Source organism: Armigeres subalbatus, chromosome 3, assembly GCF_024139115.2.
Source record: "Armigeres subalbatus isolate Guangzhou_Male chromosome 3, GZ_Asu_2, whole genome shotgun sequence".
NCBI lineage: Eukaryota > Metazoa > Arthropoda > Insecta > Diptera > Culicidae > Armigeres > Armigeres subalbatus.
Window position 1 is genome coordinate 164,010,916 of NC_085141.1, and position 27,253 is coordinate 164,038,168.

General features: G+C 37.2%; 2 protein-coding genes across 2 annotated transcripts in view; one reads left to right on the forward strand and one right to left on the reverse strand.

The window, feature by feature from the left end:
• Nucleotides 1-16,499, forward strand: part of LOC134225750 (ATP-dependent DNA helicase Q5-like) — a 66,105-nt gene extending 49,606 nt beyond the window's left edge. Inside the window, 5 exon segments of the mRNA XM_062706094.1 lie at nucleotides 5,437-5,713; nucleotides 5,716-5,927; nucleotides 5,929-5,968; nucleotides 5,971-7,461; nucleotides 16,049-16,499. Coding sequence (XP_062562078.1) covers nucleotides 5,437-5,713; nucleotides 5,716-5,927; nucleotides 5,929-5,968; nucleotides 5,971-7,461; nucleotides 16,049-16,131 — 2,103 coding nt within the window. The 3' untranslated portion in view covers nucleotides 16,132-16,499.
• A 173-nt stretch (nucleotides 16,500-16,672) lies between these two features.
• Nucleotides 16,673-27,253, reverse strand: part of LOC134225753 (bifunctional 3'-phosphoadenosine 5'-phosphosulfate synthase-like) — a 41,857-nt gene continuing 31,276 nt past the window's right edge. Inside the window, 4 exon segments of the mRNA XM_062706100.1 lie at nucleotides 16,673-17,095; nucleotides 17,167-17,318; nucleotides 23,244-24,302; nucleotides 24,305-24,725. Coding sequence (XP_062562084.1) covers nucleotides 16,883-17,095; nucleotides 17,167-17,318; nucleotides 23,244-24,302; nucleotides 24,305-24,725 — 1,845 coding nt within the window. The 3' untranslated portion in view covers nucleotides 16,673-16,882.

The following is a 27,253-nucleotide window of genomic DNA, read 5'->3' on the forward strand; positions in this document are numbered from 1 at the left end:
TCATTCATCTATTTACCTCACTTTGAAATTTTTAAAATGTTAAGCTATAGTGAGGTAATAATTTCTATTGAAAAACCGACAATTTTAAACTAATAACATTTATTACGCTTTTTCTGGCCGTCTAGTTTTGAAGTCTAGGAGTTCATTTAGAATCATCACATTTATTTCTATACAAGAACTAACTCAACATTTCATAATTCTGAGTTACATTTTGTTGATAACGTTTCTCAAATCGTTAATTTGAATAATTCAGTCCCTAAGTCTTTGATATGTATATGAACCATATCACGTGTCATAAGTTTTCTCTTCATACTGGGTGCAGTAAATCAATGTCTTGTTTTTTGGGGAATATAATCGTAATGTTACTGTCAAAATTTCAATCGCATGAAAAGCCCAGCTAAAATGAAGGAAATTCATAATAACATCTTAAGCTCGTCCTTCTCGGTTATTTTGGCAACTGAAACCAGCTGGGATGAAAGCGTGAATAGTGAAGAACTTTTTGGAAGCAGCTTTAACGTATTCAGGGACGATCGCGATTTCTTAGAATCAAAAAAAAAGTCTGGCGGTGGAGTTCTAATCGCAATCTCTAGCAATTTTGATTCAGAAATAATAACTACCAAAAAATATAAGAACTTTGAGCATGTTTGGGTGAAATCTAACATTGCAGGAGAAACCCATGTTTTCTCCTCTGTGTATTTCCCACCGGAACATGCGCAAACAACATCTTAGGGTCTGTTCACAAATTACGTAACGCTTCTGGGGGGAGGGGGGAGGTCCAACTTGCGTTATACTTTGTTACACTAAAAGGTGGGGGAGGGGGTGGGTACTACCAAATGTTACGCATAACACGAATAAAAATTTATTTGAATGTCTTTTTTTTAATCACTGATTAAAGTAATTGCTGTTTATCGTTAACGAATATTAGTCATTATCGAAACCAAGCATGCTGACATAGCGGGACCAATATGCGTAAAAAAATCAAGCGAATATTGTATTTCTCGACACCACAGTTTCGCAAAACTATGTAAATGGTTATGATCGCAATTCTATTTTAATTTCTACTAGCTGCATTCTTGATACCCTTGATTTTCAATTATGTGCCGTCCCTTTTTCTAACAGTGTTCAAAAAATTCCAAAACCCAAACGCTTCAGAGAAGGGAAAAAAATCTGCCTTTAAAATTTTCACAGTAACGCGTTACATGGGGGAGGGAGGGGGTACCAAAAATGTTACTTTTTGTTACGAGGGGGAGGGAGGGGGTCAAAAACTCGGATTTTTGCGTTACGTAATTTGTGAACAGACCCTTATGAAAGTTTTTTAAAAACTGCAGAAGAAATTTTATCGGGACTTCCACCTGAAGTCAAAGTACATATTTACGGAGACTTTAACCAACGCACCGTTGACTTTATTCCGGATTCAGAGAACGAACAAATTCTACTTCCAGTCGCTGGGGAAAATGAAACACTTATGTTTATATTTGACAGAACTGCTAGCCTAGGACTTAACCAAATCAATCACATTAAAAATCAACAGAACTGTTACCTTGATCTCCTACTAACCAATATTCAAGAAGATTTCTGTGTGACTAAATCATTGAATCCCTTATGGAAAAACGAAACATTCCACACGGCAATCGAATACTCTGTGTTCATTCATGAATATAAAAAACCCAGCGACTGTGACTTTGAAGAAGTCCTTGAATACAACAAAGCAAATTATGACAACATAAGACATAAGCTAAGTAGATTTAACTGGAAGCAAATTTTAGAGAATGAAGGTAATATTGAATCTTCCGTTGATGTCTTTTATAACATTATTTTTGATATTATTATTGACGAGGTCCCAAAAAGAAGAAAACGACGGAGCGGAAATTCAAAATATCCAATTTGGTACAATAGGCAAATAAAAAATTATAAGAATCGCAAATAATAATTACATAAAACTTACAAGCTAGACAAGACGAATGAAAATATTTGAACATCTGCGATCAATTAAAATTAGCAATTGATGTAGCATTTGAAGAACACAACACGAAAACAGAAAACGAAATAAAGTCATGTCCAAAGAACTTCTTCAATTACGTAAAATCAAAATTAAAATCAGACAATTTTCCGTCAACCATGTATTTAGACGAACGCGTCGGTAATTGCTCGGAAGATATCTGTAATCTTTTTGGAGATTTCTTCCAAGAAATATACACCACCTTTTCGGAACAAGATCGCGACCTTAATTTTTTGCGCCTATCTCAGAATTCGCTAGGGATATCGGTGTTAATCAGACCATGGTGAACAATATTCTAAACGCTTTAAAAACTTAGATGCATCTAAAGGTCTTGGCCCTGATGGTATTCCACCGATATTTATGAAGAGTCTGGCTAAAGAGCTGACTGCACCTTTGTTTTGGCTCTTCAGATTGTCATTGGAATCCGGAAATTTTCCCAGGGTATGGAAAAGCTCCTATCTTGTGCCTATCTTCAAATCAGGCAAAAATCTGACATTCGTAATTACCGTGGAATAGCCATTATCTCTTGCATTCCCAAACTTTTGAATCCATTATCAATGAAAAATTATTTTCACAACTTAAAACAGAATTACGAATAAGCAGCATGGATTTTTCAAAGGTCGCTCTACCGCTACAAATTTAATAGAATTCATTGACTATTCTCTTAATGCGATGGATAATGGTAACTACGTGGAGGATCTATACACTGACTTTAGCAAGGCGGTTGATCTCATTGAATTCTAATGTTACTCTTCAAATTGCAAAAAATGGAATTCAGCCAGGACTCCTTAGATGGCTTGAATTTTATCTCACAGACCGCCAACAAATAAAAAAAAATACTGGAAAGAAATCCAATCCCATTCAAGTCACTTCAGGAGTTCCACGAGGCTCCCATCTTGGCCCTCTTTTATTTATATTATATGTAAATGACATTACCTTCATTCTCAAAAATATAAAGATTTTAATTCATGCCGATGACATAAAGCTATTAATGGAAATAAAAAATGAAGACGACATTATCATATTCCAGAATGAAATACACATGTTCTATACATGGTGCAAAAAAGCCTATTGCAACTGAATGTTAAGAAATGCAACATAATATCATTCAGCAGAAAAGAATAACACCAAATACACAAATTGTATTAGGGAACAATACTGTAGAAAAACACGAAAGAGTTAGGGATTTGGGAGTGATTTTAGATTCGAAACTAACTCTTGTTGATCACTATAACACAATCATTCACAAAGCTAATAATATGCTAGGATTTATCAAGCGTTTTGCTTCAACTTTCAGGATCCCTACACAATCAAAACACTATATATTTCATATGTACGATCTATACTGGAATATTGTAGCATTGTATGGTCGCCTTATACAACCACACATGAAGAAAGAATAGAGTCAGTACAAAAACAATTTCTATTATACGCTCTTCGTAAATTAGGTTGGACGTCATTTCCTCTTCCATCTTATGAAGCACGTTGCATGCTTATAAATATACAAACTTTGAAAGAGCGTCGAGAATGTGCAACGGTTTCATTTGTTAACGATATAGTTTCTCAACGTGTTGATTCAACTGAAATTTTATCGAAATTTAACTTTTACATACCTTCTCGGCTACTTCGACATAGAACATTATTTTTAACCAACCACTGCCGAACAAATTACGCCAAATTTGGGCCTCTCAACCGAATGATGGCCGTTTACAATCAACACTGCGAAACTATTGACTTAACAATGTCTCGGCATAACATTAGACAGTATTTCCAAAGAACAAACATTACAAATCCAGCAATATAAATTCAAAATCAAAATTATACATCACTTTACTAAAAAAAACCTATTATTTAATTATACTATAGCATTACAAAAACAAACATGTATATGTATATGTACTAGTCTACGTTGGTTGACGAAATAAAATAAATAAATAAATTTGCGCGTGCTTCTAACCATGCGTAGTTGACATTTTCATACAAGCGAGCCCATTCATCTAATATATGTATTGGTTCCCGAAATGTGAGTGAACTAAAATAAGAGAGTAAAAAATACAGAGCACGGTGCTACAAACAAACAGTGTGCACATGTAGCATGCTGCAGTATGCTGGCGGGAAAACCCGTCGCAAGCAAAAGATCCGCTCCGTGCAAGACACAGCTCCCAGTTCGGTTCGTTTGATTTGAACCACATGGTTCGCTCGCTAGAATCGGTCGCGACTAATCCGAATCGAGATCCGTGTCGCACGGATTTGAGCTGGTAGCGTCACATGTTATTTTTGCTTGTGTATAGTGTATTTCTTATTCCTCTCTGCAGCAGAAATGATTTATGTTGCTTGGCTAGATGGTGCTGTCGCTTGGCTTGATAGTGCTTTAGGTGCAGATAATAAACAATCGGCACGTGCGCGGTACTGGACTGGAATGCTCATACAAGCTCGCTTGTGTTGTGTACCGCGAGCGTGATATTTTCGTTTGTGTTGAACAAAATACAACAGCGCGCGTACTGGAGTGCGTACGCTCGAGGGAGTTTCTCTAGGCGCGTGTTTGACAATGATTTCATCAATTTAAAGTAAGCTTCTGAGCTAGGTTTCTTTAAAAAAGATCCATGGCTCATCAGCTCAATGTAAGGAAGCGAATCTTTCGAACAGCTCCTGAGCGGAGCGTCCATCTCTAGGTAGTATACATTATTGTCAATATGATAATAATTAGACGTTTAAATGTTTGCATTTGCCCGGTATAAGGCAAAGTGTGTTGTTTCGCCTTCTTTAAATGTTCGCATTTGCCTGGTATAAAGTAAAATGTTATGTTTTGCTTTCTTTAAATGTTTGCATTTGCCCGGTATAATGCGAAGTGCGTTGTTTTGCCTTCTTTATATTGCGCATTTGCAAATATGTTTTGCTTCAAAATATTATTTTTGTTGCGATTTGAATTAATACAAGTCTGGTATAAACTCAATGATTATTCGCTTTATATAATAATTAGGTGAATTTTGAGGCTTTACAAAGCTAAAGAACACATTATTGAACTACTTGAAACATTATTAAAATAAACCTGCGAATTGGTATTGACCGCGAAATAGTACTAACCGCGGAATGGTATACCGCCAAATAATATAAACCGCGAAATGTTATACCGCGATATGATACTGAACGCGAACTGGTACGCCGCGAAATGGTTAACCGCGGAATGTTTTACCGCGAAATGTCGTACAATCAATAATTCATTTAATTATTTAGCTATAATATTTACCTAAGCCTTTCATTGAATCACTTTTATTATTTTCTATTTTTTTTTGAGTTATAGTTTGGTGGTTTGGTGCAAATTGGTCAACTGACTGAAAAGTTAATCAATTTTTACTCAATTTGTTATACTTTTTATAACAATGCTAGTCCCGGAAGGTTAATCATGGAATATAACATCTATGTCTTTTTTATTCCAGATAACCGCCATAAAAGCTACAACTTCGTCCGGCATGTTACATCCAGATCTGAAACACTATACTCCAAAACCCCGTAATTCCGTGGGAGGTGAGTTCAAGACCATCGAAGCTGACCTGAAGCGTAAATACGGAGACGAAATTGTCGATGAACTACGTGAAACCGAGGAACGTCGTTCCAGTGGCCACCGTGGTAGTACAAGCAATGGTGACCGCCGGCGAGGTGGCGGAAAGTTTAGCAACTCAGGGCGCGATGGAATGAATCAAACTTCGCTCAATTCGTTTTCTCTAAGAAGGGCACGGGTGCAACCAGTAACAATGCTGGATCATCAAGTTTGGCAACCCTGGACGATAATGATATGTGGGATGATACAGAATCGGCTGGACCGAGTACTGTGGTGGAAGCTAAACCGGTGAACGAGAAAGCTGATCTTAGTGCATCACGACGGTCACCTTCAATAGAAATTGTTTCCAGTGATTATTCTCACCGATCAAAGAGATTCAAAAGATGATTGGGACCGCGAAGAGCACAGGCCTAAAAGAGGAAAACTAGTACCAAATCAAGAGATGCATCTAGCGATCGTTCGCGAACACCAAGAGAAAAATCCCGTGAGAAGTCACGGGGGAGATCTAAAGGAAAATCTCACCATCGATCAAGAGATAGATCGAGGTCCCGTGAGCGACACTCATATCGTTCGGGAAGATCACATTCAAGAGATTATGATGACGATCGACGACGGCATAGAAAATCAAGAAGTAGAACTGAAGAGGAAGATGAATACAAAGATAGGAGATCCCGCAAAAGATACGCAAACGAGTACGAAGAAAGACCCCCTACAAAACGACCTCCTTCTCCTATAGAAGAATTTTCCTATGGTAAACCGAAACGCGTATCTCATTATGATCGACCGTCTCATAATGAATTCAAATCATCCTATGGAAGTGATCGACCCTCCCCGGTTCCATACCAAAATGATTTCAAATCATCTTATGGAGGAGAGCGACGCTCTCCGATTCCCCACCAAAAGGAATTTAAAGCTTCTTATGGAGTAGAGCGACCCTCCCCACTTCCTCCTCAAAAAGAATTCAAACCATCCTTTGGAGGTGGAAAAAAGTTCAATAGTTATGAACCAACTTCAGCCACTAGCAATTCGTTGCTTTCAAATGATGACATGTGGGATGATGATACTCCGTCGAACACAAAAGAATCGACGTCAAACAAGGTATCTGATTATGCTCCTCCTCCTCCACCACCTCCAACGACAGCGAAAACGCCTCCTCCGCCGCCTCCTGCTAGTGGAGAATCCAGTTATTCCTCCGCATACTCAACCTACAACCAAACAAGCACGCAATCTGCCTATCAGCCACCTCCTCCACCTGTAATATCTCCTTCTAGAGAAAAGCCATCTTCCAAGAAAAGCTACGATTATTTGTTTGAAGCCCCCGTAGAGAAACCTCCCAGTCAATATGAGCATAAAAAATCGTCAACCTCAACTTCAAATATCACCGCCGCATCAATACCCGTAAAATCCATAACAGCTGCCCAGTTCAATACCGCGGCTCAGATCCATGCCACTTTGCAGAAACTGAACGCTGCAATGTCTAACGCGGCTCGAAATGGCTCTACTTCATCGTCCTCGCCATCAACATCTTCACTGGCGGCCACCCTAGCGGCTATGAAAAAGACATCATCCACCGCTACCACCAGCGCGTCATCGCTGAATAACAGCAGCAGCAGTAGTAGCAACGCTAGCACCAGTAACGCCACCATTGCATCATCCTCTAGCTCTTCTACCTCTACCGTAACGGCACCAGCCGTGACTGTCGTTAAGCACACTAATCCCGAAGCGAGCGGCAAAATGCAAAACATACAACTAGAGCAGGAGAAAATTTCCAAGAAAAACCTAGCTGACGTCGTTATTCGCTTCCTAATGCCGTACTACCGTCAACAGAAAATAAAATCTAAGGAACTCTTCAAGGGGCTGGCGCGGAATATCTCTCACAAGTTTTACGATGTCGAAGTCGTTGGTAAGTTTATTACATTATTCAAAATTGATTTAAAAATGCTCATAGTTTGCCTTAAATTTGCAAAATGTCGAATGTATGAGAATGAAAAAAGTGCTTTTTGACTCTCCAGCAAGAAAAAGGCAAAACAAATATGTTCGCGAGTATTTTGCCTACTTCTCGCTATAAGGGGTAGGCTCACAGTTTTCCACCACTGCACGTGCACAATGGGAAAAATGTCCATGACGCGAATAAATTCAATAGTTGTTTTCCAGCACTTCGCCAAAGATAAACTTCTTGAAGAAGACTTTAAAATAATAAACATCTGATGAGCACACAAAACGTCTTCATTATGTCGTTCGGCATACCGTGCTGTGCCCTTATTCCATTTAACTAAGACAATGCGCTATGTCTAAAAGCTCTAAAAAATAGCCGTTTAGTATTTTGAAGCTGCATTTTCGCTACAAAGTGTCATTTTCTATGTACAATAGAAAATAATATGTGTTGGGATGCTCGACTAAGTCGAGTCAAGTACGAGACACTGAAGACGGCCTTACTGTTGAGGTCGAAATACGTATCTGTCAAGATACAATTAAGTGGTGGAATTCAATGGGATTGTACAAACTCGTCTTATGACAAGTGAAGACATTCCACTAAAAAGCTCAAAATATTTTTTTTAACAATGTGCATTCATAGACTTAGCCTCCAATAGTGAAAACAAAATTGACCAATTATGTGGTCCTAATTCCAATTATCGGAAATGGCATTGTTGCTAATTCCGTTCATTCGTGTTCCTAATTCCAATCACCCGAAAAACATTTGATTTCTTGAAGATGCTAATACCAGGCATCATTTTTCTCACAAATTCATCTTTTTACTGATTATAATATGTATTGCAAATAAAAAGCTTAAAATGTAATTTCCTTCCAAATTTTAAATACAATGAATGATATTTCCTTTGTATAGCCAAGTTGACTGTTTTTTTCGTTTGTTTCACTTACCATTCGAGATATATTCAACATGAACATTGATGCTAGCTGCCCAGTTGCATTGGGTAGCACAGAAAAGGACAGATACGATTCCTTATCGGAGTTTTACACCTCAACGTAATTTTTACTAGAGCCTGGATACTAGGCCTTTAATTCTGACCTGAACCTTCCAAAACAATGTCTTTATTGGTTTGGAATTGTTCGTACCACTGTTTCGTTCAAATTGAATATTCTATAAAGTTCCGGTTCTTTAAAGTACCGGATAATCCTTCTTGTACGAAGTATTCACGGATTTAGGTAAAACCACAGATAACAGATATTGAGGCTGGCATCCGAAACGTGTGTAAACATCGGCACCCGTCAATTCAAATGTATTTTAAATTGGGACCGCGTTTAGCAATCGATTGGAGATGGCGCAAGGATCAATGTTATTGAAAACGCAGCCCGAATGCGGCTGTCAAATCCATTGGCTGCGTTCGACGGTTGTTAATCAGCTGCGTCCATATGTACTGCCGCAATCAGTTGAGTAGATGGCAGTAGTGGGCCAACGTATATCAATTCAAAAGTTTACACAGGATTTTCAATAAAATTTGTTCTAGCCTAAATATCTGTTATCTGTGGTAAAACATAATCTTATTCGCAGCTCAGAGAGGGCAGTATTTTATAGTATTTTTTATAGAAATTCGCCAAGATTTTCCGGATAAAGCTTTTAAACAAGAACGCCACAATTAAATGGATTGTGCTGTTTAAAACTGTCCGTATTCTTCGGAAACCCTTTCTTAACATTGTCCAGCATTCGCTTTATAAATCATCATTAAATCATTAGATGCGAGGTGAACCTCATTAATGAAGATAATAATAATAATAAAATTAAATCATTAACTAAACAAATTGTATTTTCCCGGCACGAGTTGAAAAAGATCCCATAACCTTTTCGCGTAGAGTCGTTAACGGAATTCCTTTCGGTCTACCTGGTTGCGGGATAGAATTTCAATTGTTCATCATTCATATGGCTTCATGTACGATGTACCTTTTCTTGCTCATAGATTATATTCTCAAACACGGAATTTTCAGAATCCATCTTCCAAACCCAATGAACGGAATAAGGAACGAGTAGATTTAGATGTACCCTTATTCCGGTCAAGATATTTTTCACTTTTCAGCATTTTCTATCGGAAAAATACAGACAACAATTTGGTAATACGCTATAATGTTACCTGTTTTGTCTTGTTATGCTGCTGTGCTTAAAATCCAGGGCAAAGTTTCACTTAAAAATGCTTAAATATTATGACAAACGTTCTTAGCAAGTGGATTAATGAAAACAGACAACATGTAGTAGTGACGACCAACAAATTTTGTTTAAATTTTCAATATTAATCGCTAAAAATGTCGCTGGTTTTTATTTCATTTCATGCATAGGGGAACCCGGGGCAAAAAGGACACCGGGGCAAGAAGGACACCTTTGATTTCCCTGTAAAATGTAATAATATAAGCATAATCGATGACTTCTTAACCTTCTTAACAGTTTTATAATGTAATATTCATCAAATTTCGTATTGAAAGTCTTGAATAAAGCTAAAAATAGCTGAAAAAACAAAATGCTACTTGGATCTGGTCAAAAATTATAATAATGACATCACATAAAATAAGAATTTTCAAAGGGCATTTTATATTAATTTAGGGTTATTCGAAGTAGGAAACAAGTTTAGAGTATTGACAAGTATTTCTAACTCAACACTACTGGCTGTGGTATCTTTTTTTGCAAAAATATGCATTTAAATGCACTATTCACGATCCGGGGCAAAAAGGACACCTCAACCAGGGGCTAAAGCGTCACTCTATCGCGCAAACATAACCTTAAACACAAGTGTCAAACTGTTGTTGTGATTTCGTATAGTGACCGGTCCTGGATAATGCGTACGTGGTACGAATTTCGACGTAGAACAATGACCATCCGCCAGCATGACCGTGACCGTGGTGACCGAGTCCGGCATGTCTGTGAAGCGAGCAGCCACTCAGCACCGTGTTCGTCGTCGAACGCAGAAGAAAAATTTTAAGCTTCCGGATCGGAAGATTAACGCTTCAGTCGCTCCGCACCAGAGAATAATCCGCAGCAGGAGGATGCACTCGTTCAGCACATACTCAACATGGAACAACGACTCATTGCACTGCCAATTCCCGACTCCAGGAGCTTAGCATTCCGGCAGGCGATAAGGAACAAAATTAAACATCCGTTCAACACCGCGTTCCAACTGGCCGGTAAATATTGGTGTCACGGTTTCGATCAACGCCACCTTGAACTGTGCCTACGTGTTCCTGAGACATCGTCCGCTGATTCAATTATGTGGCTAGGTGATAGTTTCATTATTACACCTTCATTTCAATATGTGTCCTTTTTGCCCCTGTAGGGTGGCCTTCTTGCCCCGGGCCTTTTTTTTTTCAATAAAAAAAACAACCAAAAGAAATGTTAATATTTAGTCCACTTTTATAATATGGTTCATATCAATATCAATGTAGTTTCATTGACAGCAATCTACATTACATTTTGCGTACGATAAACGTTTGATTTAGTGGTGTTACTAATATATAATAGTTCAAAATGCTTAAGGTGACCTTCTTGCCCCGGATTCCCCTACATAACCATAGAAAAGTACAAGGATATTTTTCTGTTGTTTTTAGACAAAAACTCTCTATTATTTATCATTTTGTCTTGCGTGAACGGAATTAGGCGCTGATTGGAATAAGGGCACAGCACGGTATAAGAGTACGATATCATTTCTGCGATATTTACCACAGACCATTAACGTAAATATTTTTTAAAATTCGTGTACGGTTTCTTATATAAAAGTAGAGTATTCTTCATCTGAATACAAACCTACCATTGCCTTCAATTCAATGTAGACACTGGATGTCACCTATCTCAAACATAAATAAATGTGGAGTAAATTATTTGATGAATCAATAAACACTCCACTTGTCATAAGACGAGTTAATACAGTCCCATTGAATTCCACCACTTAATTGTATCTTGACAGATACGTATTTCGACCTCAAAAGTAAGGCCGTCTTCAGTGTCTCGTACTTGACTCGAGACTCGTACGAAGTCGAGTCAAGTACGAGACACTGAAGACGGCCTTACTTTTGAGGTCGAAATACGTATCTGTCAAGATACAATTAAGTGGTGGAATTCAATGGGACTGTATTAACTCGTCTTATGACAAGTGAAGACATTCCACTAAAAAGCTCAAAATAATTTTCTTATCAATAAACACTTTTAAACCGTCAATATCACTACACAAGGAAATGATTCTTTTTCCAGTAGTAATTTGTAAAATAGTAATTCAATTGAAATTTGTATATGATTCATTTATATATATGTTTTATTATAAATGTGCTTTTGAGTTCATCATTTGAGATTGTTTGATAGGGCACTGTTTTAGGTAGTTTTCTGTCTTCTGAATATACGCGGTATTAGGCATATTTACAACACAAGTCAAACGTCGAACACTATTTTCTTCATTTTTCTATGAGTTGAAGTACAAAACATATTTTTTCCTTCAAATGTATTAAATATTGATTAAAGCGACATAGTTTCAAGGGTGATTGTTGCAAATTAAATTTTATGTAGCGAATTTATTGTGGACACGTGACTTGGTCACTTTTTTCGGGTCAGTCACTAAAAAGTCTCTTTTTTCGACCTCAAGCCACTAAAGTCACTTTTTCTCGTAAAAAGTCACTATTTTCAACTGTTTTGAAACTATCGACTCTGTTTCAATAAGAACTACGTCGCGGAATAATAAAAAAAAACCAACTTAATTCACCGAGTGTTGATACTGCCTTTCTCACATTTAGCCAAGACACCAACCTTATATGGCGCTCATATAGTTCGATTCCATTTTCTTAATAACTTTTAAACGCAATGGTCGATCGTTATCAAATTCAATAGTGATCAACAAGGCTTTGTCATCTGTCGAATGCAACTAGTTGCGAGAAAATCGGTTAAGAATTACTATATGAAAAAGTGGCTAATGTTTTTCGGTTTTCGTGTGCACACACACATACACACGGACAGACAGACATTTGTTCAGTTCGACGAGCTGAGTCGATTGGTATATAACATCATGGGTCTCCGAGACTTCTATAAAAAGTTTGATTTTGGAGTGAAATGATAGCCTTTCGGTACAACTTTGTTGTGCGAGAAAGGCAAAAATGTTGAAATGTTTGAAAATTTATCCGTCGGAAGCTGCTTTATTCATGACGGACATGATATGACGGATTTAGAAAAAATGACCACTTAGTATTTTTTTAGCATATCATCAGCATTGTTACGGTGTAATTCGTAGATTGGACACTAGTGATAATCATGTTTTACTTTTGAGATCCTTATCTAGAATGCTATAAGAAATCAAGAAGGGGAGTGGTCCTTGATTCCAATCTTAAACAAAAATAACAAAAGCATGAGGATTACTACTCCTGGCCACGCCCATCTTCACCGTAAATAAGGAGGGGAAGGAAGTGTTGATGTAGTACTTACTTAACGAGAGGCCACCGACTTAGCGACACCCTCATAAGTACCACGGAGTTGGATAATGAGGAAGGTATTCGTTGGGTCAGGATTTGCCTGTAGCTGGCACTGTAACCGTGGTACATCTTACCCCGTAACATACCACGTAAAGGTGTCTATCCAGCATTACGGGTATAAAAATGACCACTTAGTATTTTTTGACCCAAAAGCTGTTCGCAACTTCTTGACGACTTCAAATTCACTCTGAATTTCGATGTTCTTATTAGATTTTTAACAGCGATTCGTTGAAGTTTTTTTTGACACAGTGATGCAATTGGGTATATAGTGATGCAAGTTTCTGAATATATTCTAAAGGGCTAATATCATACCTTGCTAAAACTAATATCATACCCTGAAACATCTTTTAAAAACTAATAAAGTCTACACCTTATCAATTAAACTGTTGAATATTCCGGTTTATCTTTTTATAAAAAAAATCTGATATTTTCATCTTAATCCTACACAATTTTAAATGCATTCCCTGTTGTGTCGGGGAAATCATTAGTGATCGATGGCTTGATCTTATTTTAACATATATTTTTATATATTTTGATACATGAGATTTTTTTTAAAACAGAACGGAAAAATTTGAATCACTGCTTGATACTGCAAAGGACTTTGGAAGTGGAACATTTTTTACGTAAAGGATCCCTCATAGAAAGATTTATTTAATATTTTTTTCCGTAAGGAGACAAATGAATGGTCTCTCGACATCTGCTCCAATAGAGACTAAAATTTTTCCAGTTTCTATTCTGATGACAATTTAGGCATTCGAGACTGCATACACATCGAGAAAAGTCGGGAATTTTTTAAGTTTTTACTATTTTGAGTTTGACTCAAAGGTTGGTAGCTCGAACTTCTTGTTTAGGCTTTTCGGAATTCTGAACAAATTCTTTAGGTTTGGAGATGATTCTTGGGATTCAGATTTATAAACTTTGTGAGTCAAATTAAATCTATGTCGAACAATAATTTAAATAAATTTCTATTATGAAAAGTGCCATTTTCAGTACTCAAGCGAAGATTTTCGTTTTCGAAGTTCGAATCCATATTAAACATTATTACACCTTATTTTATATGACTTGCCTCAAATTGTGTATTGCAGTGGTGAAAGGGGCGAAAATACAAAACTTACAAAAACTTATTAGATTTCATTTATCATAAAACGATTTCATTTATCATTCCATTTAATTCCATCATTTTGTAAACATTGATCAGTGTCTCATACTTGACTTAACTTGAGAGACTAAAGTCGTTATTACCGTCATTACTGTTAAGGTTGACATTTACTAAATAAGCACACAATTTTCTTTTCGTCGGATCTGTCGAATAATTTTTTTGCGGAATTTATTGTGCCTTAAAATTGATATTTTCGGCCAAAAGATAGTAGAGGAAGACACAATTGAAAATTGTTTGAAAATTATTAGTATCGACATTATTAACTTCATTTAAAGTCAATTTTTTCATTGCAAATAAAATTCAAAGTCACTATTTGGTCCCTTTTTCTGCAGCTGAAAGTCACTATTTGATCCCGTTTTTCGCCAGTGTTGGTCACTATTTTGAGCGGCATTGACCGCCAGCCCTGTCTTAACGGTAATAGGGCATGTCACGGTATATAATGCAGATGTTTCCTCGCCTTATAACTTCAAGTACAAAATTCTGCCACTAGAAGATCCACTATTCACCATTTTACCCTTCATAAGATAATGTTATTATTTAATAATAAAATATACTTTTCCATACAGTTTATAAGAAAATTAGTAGGGGAGGAGGTTCGGTTGTGGGCACCGTTCGGTTATGGGCACCCCTATGTATCTTTTGACAGATAAGAGATGCTGTCATTCTGACAACCGTCATTTGTTTGCTATAATTGCATGATGTTTTGTGCTCAATATCAAACCGGATGGGCATATCTACTTTGAACTAGAAACAAATAAATTTTTCGTACAAGAAAAACAACACGAAAGTTTTTTTTGGTCTTTTTCAAAGTGTCACAAATTAAAGGATTTAATTCAAAAAGTGAGTTCTAATGCGTATTTTCACAGTAAATTTAATCTATTTTGAGGCCCAATGTCGATTGCCATCAAAATTTTAGCGCGAATTTTTTTTTCTTCTCGTTCCAAAAAGGCTGCGAAATTTATGGGCACCCTCATTTTATTGATAAATCATTCAATATCGTTTTACTTGTCCCTTAACTTATTTTTAATAACGTTTTAAGGCAGTTTTTATAATTAGTTTGACATAATTGTTCGAAATAATGAGTTTATTTAATATTTTTGTTCTTTGGGCATGTCTAGTCATTATACACACACTTTTTGGAACAAAGCGTTGACCGATTTGCTTGCAACAAGTTTCATTCGACGGGGAATGCTTTCCCATTGTTGAATCCTATTGTACATCCTATTGAAAATTGGTCAGGTCGGACTATTGGATCAAAATTTATGGCCAAAATATTATTTTTTGAAATGAACGAGAAAGGCACTATTGCCGCTAGGGTGATTAATCAGGATTTTTTTGACTGTGATGCATACCAATAAAACGTAAATCAATGAAAAATTAAAACTCATTTACCTAAAGTGCTATTTTAGACCTTTCTTATGTGATTTTTTTCAACATCTTCCTTACTGCACCGAGGAGGCATCATCACTGCTAGGTAAATTGATTTGAGTTTTTTAGCGTCTCCTGGCTTTTAGAATGAATAAACTATTCCTTGTCTTTAAATCTGGGTGGTTTTATTCATGCTTCTTTATTTTTAGCCAAGTTTTCAAGGGTGCCCACAACCGAACCACGAAATGAAAATGTCCAAAAATGTCAAATTTTCTAAATTGTCAATATTTTTTTCTAAATCGATGAAATCATATTAATTTCTTTGCTAGTAGTAAGGTTATAAGTTTAGCTTTTGATTGCTATGCAAATGTCGACATAAGATCAACCAGGACCAAAGTTATGGACCAAACACAAAAAGGTGCCCACAACCGAACCTCCTCCCCTATATAAGACAGTTGTTGCGTAAATAATTTTATTAGATACATTAAAAACTCTTTTTTATCATTTTTTACAGTGGATCGTAAGGTGAAGAAATACATTGACGACCTGATGACACACAAAGGTGTGATAGCAAGCGAAGCAGATTTCCCTAATTAACACACGACCACCCCCGAGGAGCCGGTTAAGCCACAAATCCCATGTAAATAAGTTTCATACAGTAACAACCAAGTGATGCTTTCATTTCACTCATAATGCACGGCAAACAGGTAAGACTAGTGACAACGCCGTGCGTGCTTCATGGTGCATCTAGCTCTAGTGTGAATGATAATTAGTAGTTGGATATCGTAGCATCGAAAGATTTATGAACCTTATATCTTGTAGAACAAGAAGTACGTTTGATAAAACTCGACACTTACCATCCGTAAATCTGTATAGCGTAGGGAAACATTTCAATATTTATTGTTGATGGATTTATTTCTTTCTTAAATAAATAAATATAGTTGTATCATTTCGTGGTAGTGTAACCGAATCTTAAAGTTAAATGGTCTGTATATGCTAGATAACTGGGCAACTGAATGCATTCGAATCTTAGCAAATATCAAGATAAGATAACAGAACGACCGACCTACATGATTAGATACAATAAAATTGAGTCATTCGGAAATAATTGAAAAAAAAAACTTTACATTTTATCCCATTTAGTGTTTCAAATAGTTTATTCATCCGAACAAACCTGCTTCCATTACACAACTGAATACAATAATATAACAGTAATAATCTATGTTAAAACAATCGACATAAATATATAATTAAAAAAATAAAATATGTGTTCTACACAATAGTTCGTGTGCATAAAATATTTGTTAATATATAAGTTCACTTTAATTGACATCTTTAAAGTACGTCATCAATTATCTCCGCTCTTCAGCGATTGGTAGTACTCAGATAGAATCTTCCACGCCTTAGGTTCCATGAACCCATTCGGCGGATCCTGTCCATTGCGTGCCAACGTTCGCATTCTAGTGCCGGAAATGAAATCAAAATCACTCTTCCTGTTGGGATCGAAAAATGCCATCTGGGAAACAGATTTATCGTAGGCTGCTACGCGGAATGGTAGGATCTGTGCAACAGGGTAAGAACATATTTAGAAACGTTCGCAATGATTCATTACAAAATGATGCGAAAACTCACCTCAATGCTATCCAATCCAGGTGACATTTTAAGTACCCTGGCACCATGGGTACCTTCGTATAAGTTGCCGTCAGGATACATTTCCTTGTCGGGATGCGGCATTCCAGCTGGGTCCCGTCCTACGATGTAGAAGTTAGCACCGGCATTCATTCCTAAGGAAATGAAAAAAAGGAAACAATTTAAAACTACAGAAGTAATACGCTACTACATAGAGGATTAGTTTTAAACTAATAACTAACTAATAAATAAATTATTGATGTCATTGACACATTCCATTTTCTTAGTCTAGACTGCACTATGGGGCCTGTTGATTCCTTTATCAACGCTAAGGGCCGATGCCCACGTAGCGTTTTTCCAACGCTGCGTGCACGTGGCGTTGAAAAAAACGCAGGTGTGCATCGGTGCGGCGACGCTGCGTTACCGCTTTTTCTCGATGCACACATGCGTCCTTTTAACGCCATGTGCATGCAGCGTCGAAAATACGCTACGTGGGCATCGGGCCTAAGGCGTGTGTGCAGTAAAATCACTACACTGAAAGAATGAATAACGTAGTTTCTATCTGATTTTCATATAGATGATTTCTAATTGAAAATCCAATAGCTGCTAATTGAAAATCATATAGATCCAGTGAGATAAAATGAAATTTGTTTGTAACATTAATACTATCCATGGCTATCTATCAATGTTATCAATGGCTTTCAAAATAAAATTTATGCATTACCTCCATAGTAATTTGAGTAAATAAGGGCTTAGCCCTCCCTAGAAAAAAAAATTAGCCTCCCTAGGATTTGGAAAGTTAATTGGCTTTGATATCAGTTTTCTACATATATAAAATTTTGAATTACTAAAAAAGTTTAAAGATCACAACCAGAGAATTGTTTGACTGCCTTCAAACCAGTGGTGATTCCTTCACCATAAACTACCTATTCAAAGAATGCGAATTTGCATAGTTTTTTAACAAAATGCATGTTATTAGTAGAATTCGATGCTGCAAATGAGACGGGAAAGACGTTCGCTTGGAAACTCATCCGAACCAACCGAAAACATACAGACGGGGTTCAAGACCTGAACATCTCCAGCAAAAACATTCAGACATTATTCTACCGAATGTTAGCGAAACTGCAGCAGCATAAACAACCTATCACTACCGAATGGAAAAGTCTTGTCTGTTGCCGATTCCCACGAACAGCAATCAATCTTCTTTATGCTGATTTGTTGAAGCAAATTATAATAACGCTTCCGACAAAGTACAGTGATCGTTCCCTAATTGGAGCACGGCCTCAAACCAACAGACGAGAATAGAGGTTTGACCCAATTAAAAAGCATCCTTAAGAAACTCTACTGCTAAAGATGCAGCATTGCATCGAGTCCAACTAAATACAGAAGCGGTTTTCATCGAAGCGACGAACAATGGGCGGCTATCAAAACAATCAGCGGAAAAAATAAAGAAAGTCCCTTCGCCTTATAGCACATGAGCCTGGTAAAGAAAAACCCTGAGCCTGGTAAAGAAAGGAGGGCCCTGTTTGTTTACTTCTCACGTTGTTTTTAGATTGCCTCTGCTGTTGCTGTTTCTCGGGATTTGCTGCGTCGTTGATGATTTTGATGTTAACATTGTCAGTTGGGGCTTTTATTCCATGTCATCCTCTTTAGGGGAAGGTCCCTCCGATTGTTCTGATTCTGAATACGCGTAAACCCCGGATTGTCTCAAGTTTTTGTCTCATTGTTCCCTTTCTTCTTCCTTGGAGGAGAGAGGGCTTCGTTTTGTTGGTCCTGGCAGTTTTGAATACGTGTTTTCAAAAGATTTTTCAATTTTATGTAGATTCCTTTCAGTATTTCGAGTTCATTTGTTGAAGATTTTTGTTGATTTCTTGAATAGAACTTTCCATCGCTTCTTTGTATTGTTTGATGTAACAGTCAACAGTCTCATGTTTGCTTGATTTCCTATCTACATGGGACTGTTATGAATTTATGGGTAGTAGAGGATTTTTCCAATTCCGAGAAAGATGTTTCCTATTCAGCTTCGATTATTTTTCTAGACTTTGGTAATCGCAATTTCTTTTTTAAGTACGCGGCATTTTCTGGAGAATGCATCATGCACTTTATACAAATCACACATTTTTTTCGTGACTGCACTTTCGCGGTACGCTTTCCCGCATTTGCTGCACATTTTATTACTTCCAGTCCTTACTTGTGTACCGAACTTAAGGTACTTGCAGCATGTAAGTGGGTTCGGGAACCACGGTCGCGTTTCCAGAAGAAAGTAGCTAAATTTCATTTACTTGGGTAGGGTGGTTCCTTTCACGGTGAGTACAAACATGGCAGTCTGGGTTTTGTTATCAATCAGTCTTTTTAGCATTTATTTATTTATTTAAGGCCTACATCAACAGACTACTTATGTCCTAATGATGGTAATAAAAAAAAATATAAGTATACATATCGTCAAAATCGTCAAAAAGTATACATATCGTCAAAAACAAACACTAAAACAGCTATCTATTGCGGAGTGAAAAATTCTTTGAATCTTCGACGCAGCGTCTGACGAGGCAGGAAGTCGAATATTGTAGAAACCCTGTTGAATATACGCTGTAATCCTTCAATACTACCGTTCATACTGTAGTTAGTCCGACGAAATGGCATTCTTAACATAGCGTTATTGCGAAGTGTTCTCGGCTGTACATTAATATTAATCTGTTCCAAAATGTCACTACAATCTATTCGGCCTTGCAAAACGTCTGCAACAAGTACAGCTCGAGCGGTGTTACGGCGTTCTCTTAGCGGCTCCAGATCGATAAGCTGGCAGCGGCTTTCATAACATGACAGGTGTAATGGATCTCTCCACGGTAGTCTACGCAGAGCAAATCGTAGGAAGCGTAGTTGCACGGACTCAATTCGTTCGGCACCGTTCGTATAATAGGCCTTTTCACGAGACGTTTAAAATCAGCTGATATTACCGTCAATTGACATAGTTCTTCTATGAAAGTGACAGCTTCGGACTTGCGGGATTGTCCAGTGGTTGTAAACAAGTGCAGTCTCGGCAGTGTCACATGAAAAGGCCTATTGGGATTCCAAACGGCGGAGCAATACTCCAGTATCGACCGCACCAGTGAGCAATACAAAGACTTTAGACAGTAAATGTTGCGTGACGTTGGTTATTTCCTGGTCAGCCATAACACCGAGACAGTCACTCTGCCTGCCCCTGTTCTCAAAACCGTCCTATGTCAGTTTTCTTCAACTTCAGTAATAAGCATTTGAATTTTTTAAACTCATTTTACATGAAGAAATACAAAAAAAAATCTAATAAATTGATAAAACCTGCAATCTTTCTTTCATAATTATATTTGTTTTTTTTTGTACAAAATTGTATCAAAATCTGTATTGTGACTGTCATGCGAATAAATATCAAGATGAGAAAACACAAGTGGGTTTTGATTTTTAAATTTCTTGAACGAAGCTTATTATTTTATCAGTTTTTTTAGATGAGGTCATTTTAGGCTTATTTCTGAAAGAAAATTAAATTCGTCAAAATTCGATATGGGACTTTTATGCGAATCGCGGCAGAACACGAGTTTAATGTTTGTGCTCGTAGATATTCACGATGATTCCATCGGTTACCTTTTTGATTTTTGCCTAACACCGTGAATCACCCTAATTTCGCGCACTTAAGGCTCTATAAACCGTAATCAATCCGATAATGACAATGATTTTATTCAAATCCGCACTAATACTAATAAAGTTTTGAACTAAATTCAATATTTTGGGGCTATTTACGGACTTACCCTCTATCATAATATATTCATGGCATTTCCATAATAATGTTTCACTTATCAAAACTAGCAATTACTGAGGAACTGCTAGAAAAACGCTGAAAACTGCCTTTTCCAAAATCGATATTCGTTTGTTCATCGAACGCATACTAACATTCGAACGTTCGGATCGAACACATACACACTTACTTGATTTTTCACTGGATCTTTTCCCATTGTTTCTTTGTTTTTATCACTCCTAAAACATATTCACTAACTGAGTTTCACATTTTTCGTCAACCTTGACTACCAATTAATTCACTTCACGACCAAAAACTGTTGAAAACTGCTTTGCAAAAATCGAAGTGAGAGACAAATTTGACGACCGTATTGTGAATGCAATAAAATGCGGAAGACTCAAATTCACTAGCGCAATAAGTGAAATGGTGAGTACAAAATCTACGCGATGCAACTCCATTCAATCTGAACAATACAACGTATACGCCAGCCAACACGCAAACAAAGATGTGCATACACAAGAAAATAATAATCTCCTCGCCGTTGCCAGATTTATTTATTGGAAAAAAATCATTGCTGTTTGTCGGATTGAACAATAAAACTAAAAATAAATATTTAAACATGTTACGTAAGCTTCTATTACATTCCAAATGGTGTATAAAAAAAAATAAACCGATAAATACCCATATATTTGATACACCATGAACATGTGTATTTATGTATTATTATTTATGTATATATTTATGTATTTATGTATGTGTCTTATGATAAAAAATAAACAATTCGTCAAGTCTGGCAACATTATGCATCAGCTGACATATTTTTACCACCCCATTTCCACCTACCCCAGTTGTAAATAACATTTTATTTATCACTGCTGCATTTTTCCGTACCAATTGCATCACTATTACAAACAAGTGATACAGTCATCAATTTTCAAAACATTGTGATGGAGTCTTGAGCCTTAAGATCTGACAAAGTTAAAACGTTCATTGAAAAACATGTAGTGGCCATTTAGGAACATTTGCTACTGCATCACGTACTAGAAGGATTCTAGGTTCTCGAAAAAATGTTACTTGCAAACTTTTCCGCTATTGAAAAAAAATTGCGGTATGAATCTGAAACCGTTGTATGCTCCTTATTTCGCGCATGAAAATAGGATAGTTTCTTATTTCGCGCAAAAATGTTCCTAACTTCGCTCATGTTTGGAATTGAATATCGTTATTGGTTTGATGAAATATTTCGACCCTCTGGTGCTTTGCTTAGATTTTACTTCATGAATTTTAGTTGACACAAGTCATAATTCCTAATATATCGATTTCTTCAGAAATATAAACCGTATTTTAGGAAAAAAGGCATTGTATGAGCAATGTTTAACTGGTGTATTAAAAAAAGTTTCAATTTTAGAGATATCATGTATGAAAGTCTTAAATTCCGCTATCTCTTACATAGGACATCTTCAAATATGTGTTTCATATAAGACATCTTCAATATTATATAGCCACTTTTGTACAGTAAAATCATTTGTTTACTTGGGTCATGTTCTTCGTCTCTGTGCTAAGCATAAGCAAATATGGCGGTCGATAGAAGGACCAAATTGAAATAATTGTATTTGGTGTACTAAACCAAGTTTGTTTTTCAAATTATTTCGTGAAAAACACTTAACAACAATGATAGTTTGTAATCCTTAGTTTGTCGCGAAAGGCGAATTTTGATTCATACTTACGGCCATATTTTGTACCATCTTTTAGAATGGGATCTAAGTAATGAAATGGATGGTTTGAGCACAACAAATTTTATGAAGTGAATGGCCGTCTTTTGTTCAAGTTCAATACAATATCCAAATCAAACCTGAATTCAAAACTAATCCAACTAAAATTAAAATAAATTCCAAATCCAGATCCAATCCTAATCCAATTCACATCCAAACCAAATCCAATATCCAAATACAGTTCAAATCCAATCCATTTTCAATTGAAAATCAAATTCAATTCAAATCCAATTCAATCCAATACAGATCCAATCAAATAGAAAAATTGATGAGATTTTGGAAAATACAATGATGGGGAATAAATCTATTTATTATGATACATATGTTCAATCCAACGCGAAATAATTTTTATCCAATTTCTAAAATTCATTGCATTTGGTAACGGGTAGGTCGAAAGCAATATAGGATTATGCTAGGAGGGTCGCATATCTAAAAAGTGGGGGACCTTTGCTCTATACTGAACTGTGAACTGTAGGAATATCCCAACAAAACCGAAGTTATATATGTTCAAATTTATATGTATTACAATAAAAATAAATACTCACTGGATTTAGCATGCCACTGCACCTCAGTTGGACCGGCATACATCATAGGCGACGGAAAGATAGCCAACACTGTATGTTCCCGTTTGAGCACACCTGAGTCCAAAACGGCTTGATGCTGCGCCATTCGAACCGGCAATGGAACATCATCATCCTTCGTCCATCCACCCAGTGGATGTAACATTAGTACGGGGGTTTTAAAGCCTCGCTCCAGCAGTTGACGTCTGCAGTCGCTCATCAACAGTGCATGTCCGTTATGTATAGGATTACGTAATTGAAAAGCGAATATTGCATCCGCTTTGATTTCATTGAATCTTTCACGAAGCTCATTTGGAGTTAGTCGGTAATTATCCAATCCATCATTCCAGCGAATCTTCTCCAAAACGTCCACTTCTCCGCCTACTAAATATTGTCCAGATTCCATTATCATTTTTATATACGGATGGTTTGCATTTGACGTGCCAAACTGCCTGGCGCATCGTTCTTCCTTCCTTTGGAAATAAAACTCTGGCTTTCTAAGAACAGCAACGATGCGGCCTTCGTACGATAATGACAAAGCACTAACGCCCTCGAGTTTATTCTTATCATCTTCACTAACCGATAATACTATTGGAATGGACTGATTCTCTCGCATTGTCTCATCTTCACTTAACATGCAGTTAAAGTGCAATGCTTGCAGATATTCCTTTTCGCGCATGAAACCTTTGAGCGGATGGGCCCAGCCCTCTGCTAATACTTGTAACCATTGAAGTTCAACGGTCGTTATCGGAATCGATGGCAGTGTCTTAGCTTCCGCTTCTACATCAGCTTTTAAGTGGTCCGGAACGAACAACTCCGGGATAGGTTCATCCTCTTTGATGAACTTTGGTATTATATTTTCATCTTCTAGAAGTTTAATTACTTTGAACGTTGATTGTCTCACCGTCAACCCTTCGGTAGGAACTGATAGATCTGGGGATTCTGGGGCTTCGTAGGCTTGTGTTACACCGGTAAATCCCTGAATGGAACCTGCTCGAGCTTTCTTATATAAGCCCTTCACATCACGTGTCTCGCACACCTCCAGGGAGTATCTACATGAATTTCAAAAAATTTCAAATCTGCATCCTTATGAATCCGTCGAGCCATTTCGCGATCTTCTGCAAACGGTGAGACAAAACTACATATTGACACCACCCCACTGTCGGCAAACAGCTTGGCGACCTCTGCCACCCGTCGAATATTTTCCTCCCGTTCTGCTTGGGAGAATCCCAGATTTTTGTTCAGACCCGTCCTGATGTTGTCCCCATCGAGACCGTATGCGGGTATGCCTTTCGAAACTAGGTAGTCCTCTGGTTCGAATGCAATGGATGTTTTGCCGGCACCGCTCAGCCCGGTCAGCCAAACTGTACATCCCCGGAAACCGCGACACAAACCCAGATTGTTGCCACGGGTCTCGCGCGTTACGTGATGCTTCTGCTCGGTGACATTGGTTGCGACTTGAAGGCACTGTGGAAAGAAAATGAATAAACATAATTACTTACAACGTATTAGCGTTTAATCACAAGCACAAATGAGAAATCAACAACAATGCAAAGTCGTATATGATACCGTACAAGATGATACAATACCAATTGATTGACGAGATACGTCAATTTCTTGCTCTACTGTGACATAACAAGAACATAGGTAATATTCGAACTTGAGTGATACTTGGTTTACATAAATAATATCTTCACAAGCAGTGGCGCCGGGAGTGGGTAGGACAAGTAGGACATGTCCTACGCATGAATTTGCCTGGGTGGGACAATCAAAGCATTGTCCTACCCATGATTACGGTAGGAACATATGAAGTCATTGACTGGCAAGAATCTGTGCGTTATCAAATGGTGATTTAAAATTTAATCGGAGTGTTAAAAATAATTATAGACGTTTCTGGGATTCTAAAGGAATACAGGAGTTAGAAAAAAAGGTTGAGATATGTAGGTAAAAATAAGTCGAAATTCAAATCAGCATAACTTTGCGTATAACAATCCGATTTTGATAAAACCTGGACCATCAGAAGCGGACACTCTTCAAGTATACTGTTCCCCTTTAAAACCTGAGATTGGTCCTAGGCCACCGGAAATGTTCCGGGTTTTCCGAGGGTATGTTCAGAGGCATTTTTTCCATTGCTTGTCATTTTATGTGACGTTTACTTTCATCATGTTTTATGCTCTCTATGAAAACTAGAACTAATATGCTGGCCAATGGTGGCTGTAGATCGAGAATCCATTTAAACTACACAGAGATACGGCCATTTCCATAAAAACGGTACCGGGAACATGATGAAATGATAACAGATCGGAATAATGCAAATATGAGTATCTGACTTCATGGCTTTGCGAGACAACGATTACAGAAACATTTACAGAATGATAGTGTCCACTGCCACCCTTATAGCTGGTTCCATGGGCCTTCCAGGAGGGGCCGGTTTTGGCACCATCTGGAACCATGCATATATGGGTGTCAAAATTCATGTTTTCCCAAGACGATGAATATAAAATCTTTATTAGAGATATATTTTGAGGACTGTTAAACTCTTTGGCCAATTTGTAACAGGTTCCGGAAGTTCTGCGAAAGTAACATTTGCTCAGCGTGTATGGCCAATCCCGTATCGTTTTCACGAAAATGCCCATATCTCTGCGTATATCTAACGGATTTTAGATTTGCAGCCAGCATTGGTCAGCATATTAGTTCTAGTTTCTGGGGAAAGCATAAAACATGATGGCAGTAAACGTCATATAAAATGACAAGCAGCAGAAAAAATGCATTTTTAACATACCCTCGGAAAACCCGGAACACCACCGGTGGCCAAGGACCAATCAGAAGTTTCGCATAGGGCCAGTATACTAGAAGAGTTTCCGCGTCCGATGGTCCCAGTTTGATCAAAATCGGATCATTCTACGCAAAGTTATGCTGATTTGAACTTTGACAAATTTTTGTCTATCTCAACCTTTTTGTCTAACCCCTGTAGGTTCTGTATGTTATCTAGGACTTTAGACACTTTATAATCCCGATAGCGCTCAGGATATCAAAAGCAAGAATGTTCTCGATCATTTAGCAATTCGGGCTCGATCATTTACTAGTTTGTCAATGACTCATACCACAGGCTAAATTCCAAAATGTGTTGTACGCTGGATTTTTAGCGTGGAGGTTTTTCTACAACTATGCTTAACAAGTCATTCTTTGAATTCAACTAAAAACGAAGTTAAAACGCTAGTTGTAGTAACTTACAATAGATGATAACAAAATATTATTAATTTAGTTTTAGTTGCTGCAATTAGTGCAAACAACGAACTACTAGGTAGAGTTGTTGAAAACCTTCGCACTAGAATTTCACCATACTACACATTTTTGAATTCAGCCTCTGGAATGAGTATTAGACACACTTCTAAATTATCGAACCCAGATTTTCTAAATGAAGATAGATTTTTAGAAAATCATACAATTTCATGGATGTTTGCTTTGAATCGGTAGATCCATATCAATTTCTGAATGTTAATAAAAAAAATCAAATAAATTGATTGAACCCATTGAATATTTATACAAATTTCTGTGATCCATGACCTGTACTGGAAGCATGAAAAAATGTATGGTAATCGTTGGAAAGATGTATGGAAAGATGTATGTCATGCTTCTGAGCCATCCTCACACAATCTTGGTGAAACAATATTTGTCCTGAAAATGGTAGGAAATTTGTCAAATTATGTACCGTATTCTGTCCTAAAAGATCCTTTCAAGTCCTGACTATTTTTAGAACTGATTAAGTTGCTGCCGCGAGGATATCTGTCTCATATTGATATGGAAGGACTGGACATGGGACAGTAACTGTTATGCTTTTAGCGGCAATATTGGTAAAATGTGAATCGATTCCGGACATAAACTCAGTGATCTTGTGGCAACTGCTACTGCCTTTAAGCAGGAGGTCGTTGGTTCGATCACAAGCTCGTACCTTTATTAATCTGTTTGTATTAGTTCTTTCTGTGTTTCACGTT